Source organism: Pelodiscus sinensis, chromosome 7 (genome assembly GCF_049634645.1).
Source record: "Pelodiscus sinensis isolate JC-2024 chromosome 7, ASM4963464v1, whole genome shotgun sequence".
In the NCBI taxonomy this organism is placed as follows: domain Eukaryota; kingdom Metazoa; phylum Chordata; order Testudines; family Trionychidae; genus Pelodiscus; species Pelodiscus sinensis.
Window position 1 is genome coordinate 6,548,132 of NC_134717.1, and position 12,812 is coordinate 6,560,943.

The 12,812-nt window shown below is 41.6% G+C and overlaps 1 protein-coding gene across 2 annotated transcripts in view; it reads left to right on the plus strand.

The window, feature by feature from the left end:
• The window catches only part of PTPN4 (protein tyrosine phosphatase non-receptor type 4), a 216,263-nt gene that overhangs the window by 88,053 nt on the left and 115,398 nt on the right, over nt 1–12,812 (plus strand). For both annotated transcript variants that reach the window (XM_075933064.1, XM_006137719.4), the window contains exons 4-8: nt 1,641–1,683; nt 1,777–1,855; nt 4,272–4,316; nt 4,644–4,696; nt 10,579–10,699. In XM_075933064.1, coding sequence (XP_075789179.1) covers nt 1,641–1,683; nt 1,777–1,855; nt 4,272–4,316; nt 4,644–4,696; nt 10,579–10,699 — 341 coding nt within the window. The remainder of the gene's footprint in view (nt 1–1,640; nt 1,684–1,776; nt 1,856–4,271; nt 4,317–4,643; nt 4,697–10,578; nt 10,700–12,812) is intronic.

The following is a 12,812-nucleotide window of genomic DNA, read 5'->3' on the forward strand; positions in this document are numbered from 1 at the left end:
TATAATTCACTAATAGAGGATTAGTGTTAAGGATGCTAAGAAGTAGGTAATTGACTAATCGTGTACTCGATACAATTTGTATCGAGTACATCAGTGGTCCCCAACCTTTTTGTGGCCAATAGCACATTCATGTTTTCAGAAGAGTGTGATGGGCGCCAACAAAAAAAGGCGTCAAATGTGAAATTGAAGGCTATTTTCATATTAAATGTGAATTGGGTAAATTTGATAGAAACTTAATTTAGTTGGATAATTTTTATTTTAATATTGTAATTCATTTTTTAAAAAATTCTGCATTAATAAAAAGGGGGGGATGTCCAAATGTTGAGCAAAAAAACCACCCTCCTCCCCAAAAATACCATGGCACCTTTAAATCTCACACTCCCCATCCCCACCATGGCAGGGGGAAGAATGTCAATTTTGTGGGCCCCACCCCCATTGGAGAAAAAATAGAAAAAAGGCGTCAAAGGTGAAATTGAAGCTATTTTCATATTAAATGTGAATTGGGTAAATTTGATAGAAACTTAATTTAATTAGATAATTTTTATTTTAATTATATTTTAATTCATTTTTAAACAAAAATCTGCATTAATAAAAAGGGGGAAGATGGCCAAATGTTGAGCAAAACAAGCACCCTCCCCCCCCCCTGCCCCTCCAAAAAATCATGGCACCTTTACATTTCACACTTCCTTCCACATGGCAGGGGAAGAATGTCCCAAGTGGCTTTCCAGCTGAGAAACTGAAAATACTAGACATTTTACTGGGGGGGGGGGAGGGGGGGGAGACTATAATAGAGTTTAAAGAGAAGCCAGATAATTCATGGAGGTTAGGTCCATAAAAGGCTATTAGCCAGGGGATAAGATGGTGTCCTTGGCCTCTGTTTGTCAGAGACTGGAGAGGGATGACAGGAGACAAATAGCTTGATCATTGTCTTCGGTCCACCCTCTCTGGGGCACCTGGTGCTGGCCACTGTCGGCAGACAGGATACTGGGCTAGATGGACCTTTGGTCTGACCCAGTACGGCCGTTCTTATGTACGTTCTTATGTTGCAACGATAGAAAAAAGTGTGCCTGAAAACTGTAGGTTCTGGGGGTACTTACAATTTTTTTAAAGGGTACTTTATAAAAAAAAAAAAAAAAAAGGTTGAGAAACACTGTTCCAGATGGTGGAAAAAAGACAGAAAGGTTAAGTAATTGAGCCAGAGTTAGAATGTTGTGGTTCCATGTTGTCAGTCCTTGCTTTGTCCATAGCACATTAACTAGCAGCCCCTAGTAATGAGAATTAATATTTATAAGGCTTAAAATATAAATGTGAAAACACTTAATGATGGGTTCTCTAAGTAGCCAGCTCAGCTGCAGGCAACCACATGTGTAGGCAGTTGGGGGCAGCCTTAGTTCCATAAGGTATACAGGGACAGATGCCAAAGAGGAAGTAATTGAATATGTCTGTGATAACCTGTGATCTTTCAGACAGTTACTGAATTTTGAATGCCGAAAGGCCATTTCTACATAAGAAGCTCAAATATTAAATAACAAGAAAATAAATGTTTCTTGACACGATCATGTCAGTCTGTAATTTGTACAATAAGTGTTGCTTTCTTAAAATATATATACATATATAATTCATCTATTTTTTTTCTCCAGAGGTGGCTGGATCCAAACAAACCAATTAGGAAACAATTAAAAAGTGAGCTCATACATTTATTTGGTCTATTTCAAATATAATTTTTATCGAGTAAGGATTTAAAAGTAACCTAATTACTGCTTTTATTAATTCCAGGAGGATCTCCTTACAGTTTAAACTTCAGAGTCAAATTTTTTGTAAGTGACCCTAACAAGCTCCAAGAAGAATATACAAGGTAGGTTTAGATATTACCATTGCAAAACTCTTCTAGAAGTTTAGAAGTAGAACTAAGTATTAGCATAAAACATAATTAATTTTGAAGGCATTGATTATTGGAATTCTTTCACACTAATTAATTTTTTTTTAATGTGTGTGGAATTTTCCTTAGCTGATAACTAAAATTCACATGCTGTAAGCACACAAACTACATCAGAAATTTTAAAATGGGACCTTTGAATACATATTGTAAAAATATAGTGTACATAGGAAATAATCTCACAGAGAAAACATTGTTCAGGTGGAAATAGGAAAAGGAAAAAGGAAACGTTTAAAAAAACGTTTTTCTTTTTCTCATTTATCGGTGGGTACAAATATACTTTTAACCAATACTTGTCTTATTTCTGAAAGTTTCATATTTTCTCTGGAATTATACTAACTCTTCATTCATTTTGTATATTCGTTCCTTGATGATTTTTTTTTTACCTGCTGTCATCAGTGGCTCCAGGAGAGCTATGGGGCAGCAAGCAGGGCTGTTCTCCCTGCCTGCGCCCTGGAGCCGCTGATGCCTGCAGCTCCCGGAGACGAAGCGGCGCTGGCAGGAGCGGCAACAGCGGCTCCAGGGCATGGAGCGGGTGAATGGCCCCAGTGCCGCTTCGTCCCGGGAGATGTAGGCATCAGCGGCTCCAGGAGAGCGACGGGGCAGCAAGCGGGGCCGTTCTCTCGGCCCGTGCTTTATCCGATCCTGCAGCTCCCAAGGACAAAGCGGCGCCAGCAGGAGAGCGACAGGGCAGCGAGCGGGGCCATTCTCCCACTCTGTGCCCTGGAGCTGCTGATGCCGCAGCACCGCTTTGTCCCCGGGACCTGCAGGGCCGGATAAAGTGGAGTGTCAGATTACCGAATGATGGATAATCCTGACTCTACTGTATATATAACCTTTGGGTGAATACATTATGGGTCCATGTTAAAACTTATCATGTGTAAAGTATTTCATTTCTCAGGAAATCCCTACATTTTCATGAAACAAAAAACAGGACAGAAAGGGGATTGCGGGGTGTGGGGGAGGGAGGTAAATGTCTGTGAGTTAATGTCAGCTTTGTCCACCTACTCACTCTGCTGATACCATTATTGGACCTAACCAAGTGAGTTATAAGATCAAGAACACACATTCCTGCGCATCCAGAAATATAATTTATGCAATCGTGCCTAAAGTGTCCGTCTGCTATGTACATTGGACAAACTTCTCAGACACTTCACCAAAGGATCAATGCCCACAAAACAGATATCAGACAGGATCACAAAGAAAAAACAGTTTCTTGCCATTTCAACTAGAAAGGACATTGTCTCAACGACTTGATTACCTGCATCCTGCTTCAAAGGCCTTTTAAGACTTCACTTGAAAGAGAATCCTCTGAACTGTCATTCATGCTTAAATTCGACACTTTACACTCAAGTTTGAATAAAAAAGCTAATTATCTTACCCATTACAAAGATAGCTTCCCCAATTATCACCTCTAGTATCATTAGCTCACAGACATTTACCCCCTCCTCTCCTCCCATGCCCCTTCTGTTCTGAAATTTGATTTGTCCTTTTCATATGTGTTCATTTTTTTAATTGTATCCTTTGGTATATATGGTTGTGACAATTTTCTTCCACTATTTGATCTGAGGAAGTGGGTCTGGCCCCTGAAAGCTCAACAGTTGCTCTGTTGCTTCCTGGAATCAGCGGCTGATCAGTTTCAGCAGCAGCTGACTTGGGGTTCTTAAGTTGAATCTGTATGTAAGTCAGAACTGGCGGTCAGTTTCAGCAGCGGCTGAATCTGGACGCCAGTTCCGACTTACATACAGATTCAACTTAAGAACAAACCTACAGTCCCTATCTTGTACATAACCCGGGGACTGCCTGTATGAGCCAAATCAGGCTAAAATCTTCAAATTGGGTGCCTAAAAGTAAAAGCCTCAATCTCTACAATCATATGAGACTTATAAATACTTGAATACATCTGAACAGTAGGCAATTTTTACTTGGGTACCTGAATTTCAACTTTGTGTGACTTAATTTACAGCACTAAAATTTGATAGTTTTGTTCTCTTTATTTAATTTTTCACAAGGTAGCATTTCCTCTTTTCTCTATCGCTTCTTTCTTTAGGTGAAATTTCAGTAACTGGTGTGATGTTTTCATGCAATGTAACATAAAATTGGATGTTCTACAGAAGTATACGGTTGAAACTTGTGGGTGTATATATACATGACTTTAACTGCCAGCTATCTCTTAGAATCTTAAGAAATAATTACATCTGATGAAATTATTGTAATGCAGTAGGCCCCAAAATGGCACCAAATATTTCAGCTTTATGTTAAATTAGGAAGACAGTTCTGTCTAAAAATACAATCACATTTCATCAACCAATTTTAGTATTTTTATTTCTTTAAGGTACCAATATTTTTTGCAAATTAAACAAGACATTCTTACTGGAAGGTAAGCCTCTTTTATTATGTTGACCAATATATACAATTTATGACCAGTTTGCAATGAGTAAAATATATTTTATTTAACTTTTAGCAATTAATAATTTTATATACAAATTTTAGCCATGTAGAATTTGCTGAAAAATGATGATAAAATAGAATCATTCTTTTTCTTAAGTACCTGCAAATGGAAATATTTGTAATAAAAATGTATTCAGAAAAACCTGTGCTTTACTGTTCATATCTGTGTGTGGCAAATAAATTAAATCTTAAGACTTTTAAAATGGTCATAATTCACATCAGGTGTATATTTTTTCTTTTTAAAAAACAAATATAGATTGCCCTGTCCTTATAATACTGCTGCTCTTTTGGCTTCCTACTCTGTTCAGTGTAAGTATAATTACTCACTTATTTCAAAGAATGCCTTCTATTTTTCTGACTTTACAGTGATCAGTTAAGTCACCGTAAGTTAATGAATAGTAGTAAGCATATAAAATGGATTTGTGCGATCAGAGAGACCTAAATCTGTATAAAAATAGTAGTATTTTTTTCCATCAGTGAGGAAAGGTAAATCTTTTTCTTTCATCCATTTTATGGTATTTTCACGAAAGTGGACATGAAGTTATTTTACCGTAAGTCCCTAACTTTCCATATCCTCTTTATATTAATGTTTATAGTATAGTAATGCTTTTTGTAAGTCTCTCTATGCTCTAAAATGGGTTACCTCCTCAGTAATAAGGCTAAAGCTGTTTTTAGACATAGAAAATGATGTTTCTTACTTTGCACATCCAAAAGTGTGTGGAACAAGGTAGTGTTCTAGTAGTGTCTAGCTGAATAGTTCCAGTTCATACAGTTTATACACAGCTAAGCCTATTTTAATGACATATATTACATATAAAGTATATAGCTTAGATTAGTAACAAAATTTGCAGGAATATTTGGCTCACTTACGTTTCCAACTCAGTTAACTTTGTAGTTAAATGCCTTCTCATATGCATTGCTCTTAAGAAAGACTGAGCTTCTGGTTGTAAATAAAATATATAGTACAAAAATGCTGTCAACATTTTTAAAATAAATACTTTAGAAAAGAGCTTACTATATAAATCACAACAATGAAATACATCAAGTGAAAATGTTTTAAAAATATAAAATGGGTAAGGTGCAAAATGTTTCTGAAATATAATAAATTATCATGTAATCGGACTACAGTAAAACTCGAGTTGTTCGGCATCCAGTGATGCAGCGCTTCCGATAGTCTGGCACCAACTGGAACCCGGAAGTGCTCTGGTCAGCTGGACAATTGGAGCTGCTCTGCCCCCGGTTTTCCCAAGTCCGACGCTGGTTACTTTTAGTAGCAGCGGACTTGGGGAGCCGTGGGGCAGAGCACCCCAGCTGCTCTGCTCCAGGCTTCCCCAAGTCTGGCACTGCTGAAACTGACCAGCGGCGGACTTGGAGAAGCCAGGGGAAGAGCAACTGGGGTGCTGCCGGGTTGGTCCCGCAGCGCCACCCCTCACCTGAGCGACGCTGCGGGACCAACCCAGCAGCACCCCAGCTACTCTGCCTCCGGCTTCCCCAAGTCCACCGCTGCTGGAACTGACCAGCGGCGGACTTGGGGAAGCCGGGGGCAGAGCTTCCTCAAGTCCGCTGCTGGTCAGTTCCAGCAGTGGCAGACTTGGGAAAGCCGGGAGCAGAGCCTCTGGAGTGCTGCCCACGCTGCGCAGTTCCCTTCCCCTCCCCCCTCCAGACCCTTCCTAGCCCCCCTTCCGGTACTCCGGCATATAAAATTATCCGGCACCCCCTGAGTCCCAAAGGTGCCGGATTATTGGAAGTTATCATAGAATCATAGAACTGGAAGAGACCTCAGAAGGTCATCAAGTCCAGCCCCCTGCTCTAGGCAGGACCAATTCCAACTAAATCAACCTGGCCAGGGCTTTGTCAAGCCGAGACTTAAACACCTCTAGGGATGGAGACTCCACTACTTCCTTAGGTAACCCATACCCAGTGCTTCACCACCCTCCTAGTGAAATAGTTTTTCCTAATATCCAACCTGGACCTCTCCCACCACAACTTGAGACCATTGCTTCTTGTTCTGCCATCTGTCACTACTGAGAACAGCCTCTCTCCATCCTCTTTGGAACCTCCCTTCAGGAAGTTGAAGGCTGCTATCAAATCCCCCCTCACTCTTCGCTTCTGCAGACTAAACAGACCCAAGTCCCTCAGCCTCTGCTCATAAGTCATATGCTCCAGCCCCGTAATCCTTTTAGTTTCCCTCCGCTGGACCCTCTCCAATGCGTCCACATCCTTTTTGTAGTGGTGGGCCCAGAACTGGACACAATACTCCAGATGCGGCCTCACCAAAGCCGAATAAAGGGGAATGACGACATCTCTGGATCTGCTGGCAATGCTCCTCTTAATGCAACCTAATATGCCATTAGCCTTCTTGGCTACAAGGGCACACTGTTGACTCATATCCAGCTTCTCATACACTGTAACCCCCAGGTCCTTTTCTGTAGAACTACTACTTAACCGGTTGGTCCCCAGCTTGTAACTGTGCTTGGGATTCTTCCGTCCCAAGTGCAGGACTCTACCCTTGTCCTTGTTGAACCTCATCAGATTTCTTGTGGCCCAATCCTCCAATTTGTCTAAGTTATTCTGTACCCTATCTCTGCCCTCAAGCATATCTACCTCTCCCCCCAGCTTAGTGTCATCCGCAAACTTGCTGAGGGTGCAATCCATCCCCTCATACAGATCATTAATAAAGATATTGAACAAAACCGGTCCTAGAACCGAACCTTGGGGCACTCCACTAGAAACCGACTGCCATCCTGACATCGAGCCATTGATCACTACCCGCTGGGCCCGGCCTTCTAGCCATCTTTCTATCCATCTTACCATCCATTTATCCAATCCACAATCCCTTAACTTGCTGGCAAGAATATTGTGGGAGATCGTATCAAAACCTTGCTAAAGTCAAGGTATATAACATCCACTGACTTACCCACGTCCACCGAGCCAGTTACCTCATCATAGAAGATAATCAGATTGGTCAGGCACGACTTGCCCTTTGTGAATCCATGCTGACTATTCCTAATCACTTTCCTTTCATCCAAGTGCCTCAATATGGATTCCTTAAGGATCCCTTCCATGATTTTTCCAGGAACTGAGGTAAGACTGACCGGCCCATAGTTCCCTGGATCATCCTTCTTCCCTTTTTTGAAGATGGGCACTACATTTGCCTTTTTCCAGTCATCCGGGATTTCTCCCAATCTCCACAACTTTTCAAAGATAATAGCCAAAGGCTCTACAATGACATTTGCCAACTCCCTCAGTACCCTCGGATGCACTAAGTCCGGACCCATGGATTTATGTACGTATAGCTTTTCTAAATAGTTCCTAACCTGTTCTTTACCCGCCACGGGCTGTCCATCTTCATCCCATCTTGCGTCACTTGGCGCAGAAGTCCAGGAGCCGACCTTGTCCGTGAATACAGAGGCAAAGAAAGCATTGAGTACTTCAGCTTTCCCCACATCCTCTGTCACTAGGTTACCTCCTTCATCCATTAGAGGCCTTACACCCTCTCTGATCACCTTCTTCTTGTTAACATGCCTGTAGAAACCTTTGTTATCCTTCACATCCTTAGCCAGTCGCCATTCCATTTGCGCTTTCGCCTTCCTGATAACCCCCCGGCATTCTCGAGCTATGCCTTTAAACTCCTCTCTGGTCATTTGTCCAAGTTTCCACTCTTTGTAAGCTTCCTTTTTGTGCTTAAGTTCACCAAGGATTTCCCCTGTAAGCCAGTCCGGTCTCCTATCATGTTTGCCTCTCTTGCTACGCGTCGGGATGGTTTCTTTCTGTGCCTTCAATAAAGCTTCTTTAAAATACTGCCAGCTCTCCTGGACTCCTTTCCCCTTCATGTTAACATCCCAGGGGATTCTGCCCATCAGATCTCGGAGGGAGTCAAAATCTGCTTTTTTGAAGTCCAAGGTGTGTATTTTACTACTCTCTTTTCTTCCTTTGGTCAGGATCCTGAAATCTAGCATCTCACGATCACTGCTTCCCAGGTTGTCACCCACCTCCACTTCCCCTATTAGTTCCTCCCTGTTTGTGAGCAGAAGGTCAAGCTGCGCACGGCCCCTGGTCGGATCCTTCAGCATCTGTGTCAAGAAGTTATCCCCAACATTCTCCAAAAACTTCCTGGATTGCCTGTGTACTGCCGTATAGGTTTCCCAGCAGATGTCAGGGTGATTAAAGTCCCCCACGAGAACCAAGGCCTGCGATCTGGAAGCTTCGCTCAGTTGTCCGAAGAAAACCTCATCTACCTCATCCACCTGATTCGGAGGCCTGTAGCAAACACCAACCACAACATCAATGCTGTTGTTTGCTCCTTTAAACTTAACCCATAGACTCTCAACAGGTTTTTCTCCCTCTTTATACTGGAGTTCAGAGCAATCGTAGTGCTCTCTTACATATAGTGCAACTCCTCCTCCTTTTCTCCCCTGCCTGTTCTTCCTGAACAGTCTATACCCTTCCATGACAGCGCTCCAGTCATGCGAGTCATCCCACCAAGTCTCTGTTATCCCAATTAAATCATATTTCTTGGTCTGGGCCAGGGCCTCCAGTTCTTCCTGTTTGTTGCCCAGGCTTTTTGCATTAGTGTACAAACACTTCAGGTAACCAGTTGATGGTCCTATCTTCTCCATTCGAAACATGGGTCCTCCTTTCTTGCCCCTTCCTCTCTGCATTTCTTCCCGGTATCAGACTTTCCCACTCCCCTCAGGGTTTTGGTCACCGTCCCCCGACGAACCTAGTTTACTGTATATTGTAATGAATGTACCCACTTTATCCTTCCTGCAAGTTAAGCAGGTCTTTGGCTATTTGTAAGAAAAGAGGGGGCTCCCTTCTAAGGGCTCCATGACAGCAGATGGGGAGATGGGGCAAAGTTTACAGAGATAAATAGGAAGGCATGAAACAGTTGGGGGTCAGGTCAGGAGAAGGACATTGCATTTCCCTCCTGCTCATCCAAGAAATGTATGTATGGAGGGGAGAGAGGTGGTGTTTATATCCCACTTAGCCTAAGAATGCCTTCTTCCAGGATCAAGCTATGGTAGATATACATGCAGTCATATTATTGGCAATGCCTGATGTTTGAATGCTTAAAAGTACAACCTTAAGGTTCTTAGTTATGTTTGTGAGATATTTTATGGCATACCTAGAGGCGTTAGTCTGTGAGATACTTTATACAGGCAGTCCCCGGGTTACGTACAAGATAGGGACTGTAGGTTTGTTCTTAAGTTGAATTTGTATGTAAGTCGGAACTGGTACATATTGTAGGGGAAACTCTAGCCAAACATTTCTCTAGAGCTCAGTTTTATTCTCCCGCACCTCACTTCCCTCAGTCCTTTATTCTCAAGGTGAGGTGTCTACTGAGAAAAGCCGCTCCGCGTCTCCCTGGTCTGCTGGGGGGAAGCAGCTAGTGCGGGGTTGCCTCACCCCGTTTGTAAGTAGGGATCCAATGTAAGTCGGATCCATGTAACCTGGGGACTGCCTGTATATGTGTATACACAATAGTTACAAGGAAATGGTATTCAGACAATCTTTAAATAAGTGTGTTGTTTCTCCAAAACAATAAACCAGTTAAAAGATCTGAAGTAGATTTGATGTTTCTGTGATATTAATGTACAATAATAAAATAGATTTTGAAAAATTGTAATACATGTTTAGTCTTCAGTTTTGAATAAAATGATATATCTGAGCTGACATAAAAATAAGCAGTTTGTGGTTTTGGAAAACCTTGGCAAGAATGCATAAGCTATTTTTGCAGATCTTACATTCTATAGGATACAATTATAGTAGCACAAGTTTTAGAAAGATTGAAAAAGTGAGTGCTCGTAATAAAAGGAAAACATGGATACACACACACAGTAGTTGATTACAGAAATACCCTGGAGCAGCACAATTGTTTATTTAGGGTTAATCATTATATAGGCAATAAGTATGTGAACTAAATTACAACATGAATATTTCATAAACCATTTTGCCAAGTCAGCACCATCTTGTCATTCAGGCCTTAAAAAAAACCAACCCTACTACTCTGATACCCATAACACTTGTATCTCATGTGAAAGAAACAAGGTGAATTCGAGTTTGTCATCTTAGTCTCTTCTAGATCATAAGTTGTTTGGGGTCAGGACTGCATTCAACTTTGGGTATTGTACAATGCTGAATATATTGTTTGCACTGATAAGTAATAATCATTCCCTTCAATCTCTTAGCCGAATTGGGAGACTACAGCCATTCAGAAAACTTGCCAGGCTACCTCTCAGACTACTCTTTCATCCCTAGCCAGCCTCAAGACTTTGAAAAAGAAATAGCAAAATTACATCATCAGCATATGTAAGAATTTACAGAAAAAATTACCCCTACTTTGTCATATTGTCTATAGATGTTTCATTTTTTTAAACTTAACAGGTGAATTTTTATGATGCAGTATTTTACATGTCTTAATATTAAGTATTGACACAGTGTGGAGGAGGAGGAAGATTGAGAATGAATGTGCTAATCTTGAAATTGGTTTGAAGATAGGCTTTATATAAGACCTTATTTATTGATAGTGTGGATTTTTATAGGACATTTTTGTTTCTTTAAGAAAAATCTTCACTCATTCCTAATGATCTCTTCATAAGGTTTCTGTATATGTTGCCTTTACGAGTATCAAGGAATTACTGTAGAAGAGTGTGTGTATGCATACATTCGGAAGTATATTAAAGAGGACCTATGTGAACTTCAAAAGTTTGTAACGCCACCAATTTGGTCCAATAAAAGATGCTTCTGCTATCTTGTGTCACTCATATCCCGGGACCAAGATAGCTACAATAACACTGCAGGTAACTCAGGAAGATACCCCATTTTGCCATTTAAAATGGAACCTTCACAACATAGAGAAGGAGGAAGCCAGAGTGAATAGCAATATTCACTTCCTGTGCAGATGCAATAAACAAAATAATTCTCTGAGGATTCACCATGCACAATCCTGTGACAACTGCTCAAGACTCCAAATATGCTGAACAGTTCTGCAGAGAAATGAGGAACCATCTCCTGAATTTCACATACTACAGAAGGGACAACTTCAAACAAGAAATCATCACATGCTCTCCCACACTGGTATTAAAAAAAAAAACCAAAAAACAGGAAACCCCAAATAACTATTAAAAAAAAAATCCAATGAAAGCCAACAACACAGAACCCAAAAGTGAAGCCAACTACAATTCCACAACTGACACCACTACTTCTGAGTGACACCATAACCACATCACAAGAGCACTACATAACACTCAACATCATAAACCTATCAAGACTTCTATATAGTAGTATAGGTAGCACCTCCAAAAACCAGTAGTCTCTGGTCTGGCAACATCCTTGGTACAGCAGGGCCATGGATGCTCTTGGGCTCTCTGTTGCCCCGGACCCTGGCTGGCTTGCCAGCTATTAATACATTTAAAAGGCAGAGCCACAACAGGGTTAGCTCCTGGGGCTGGGAGGTAACCCCACTGCAGCACCCCCACTTATCAACTAATTAACTAGTCAATGAAAAACCCATCAACTAGTCGATTAGTTAATTAAACTAAATTTAACTTCTCTAGATTGCCCACAGACTCACCTGCAGATGAAACCCCATACACGATGATTACATTGCTTACTTTAGGTGAAAAATTGACTGAATTCCTCAAAAAGCTTTATATCGCTACAACAGGGGTGGGGAACCTTTTTTGGGTCAGGGGCTGCAGACCCACAAAAAATTGGTTGCGGGCTATGTAGAAGTGAGAAAAACAATAACAAAAAAATTAACAACCCCTCACTGAGGTGGCCCCTGACTGAGAAGGAGAATGACACTCCCCATGTTCTCCTTGCGCACCAGAGCCTAGGGGGGCCTAGGCTAGTACATTGTGTACTCCAGCCGCACTGTGGGATGGCGGAGGGGGTGGGGCTAGAGCACCAGCGCAGGCTTCCCAATGCTGGGAGCGGAGGGGGAGGAGCCGTGAGCTTCAGAGGCTGCATCTGGTTCCCGGGCCTGAGGTTCCCCATTCCTGCCCTAAAATCTCTCTACCACTCTGAAATCCAACCAGGAGGAAAAGGAGGTGCCGTTGTAGTCTGTAATCATGATGGTTACATCAATGAGGCCAGCACATGATTCTAATACCAACTACCATAAAAGACTCGAAGAAGGCCTCACATTACAGTTTACACAGGGATTAGAAGATAACATCAAGTCCTTTCCCCAACAACTCCAAGAAAAACTCTACACAAATGTATTAAAAAAACCAAACCCCAACCTCAGACAGACTCATCATTATCTGGGCATGACATTTTCGTGGTACGAATATCAGGACTCAATAGAAACCATCCTCAAACCATTCATCAAAAGGCCATCTTCTTCCAATACACTGCTAACTTTCTCCAAAAACTCCAACATAAATAGCCTTTCGGAATGGCTTTTGCCATTATAGAT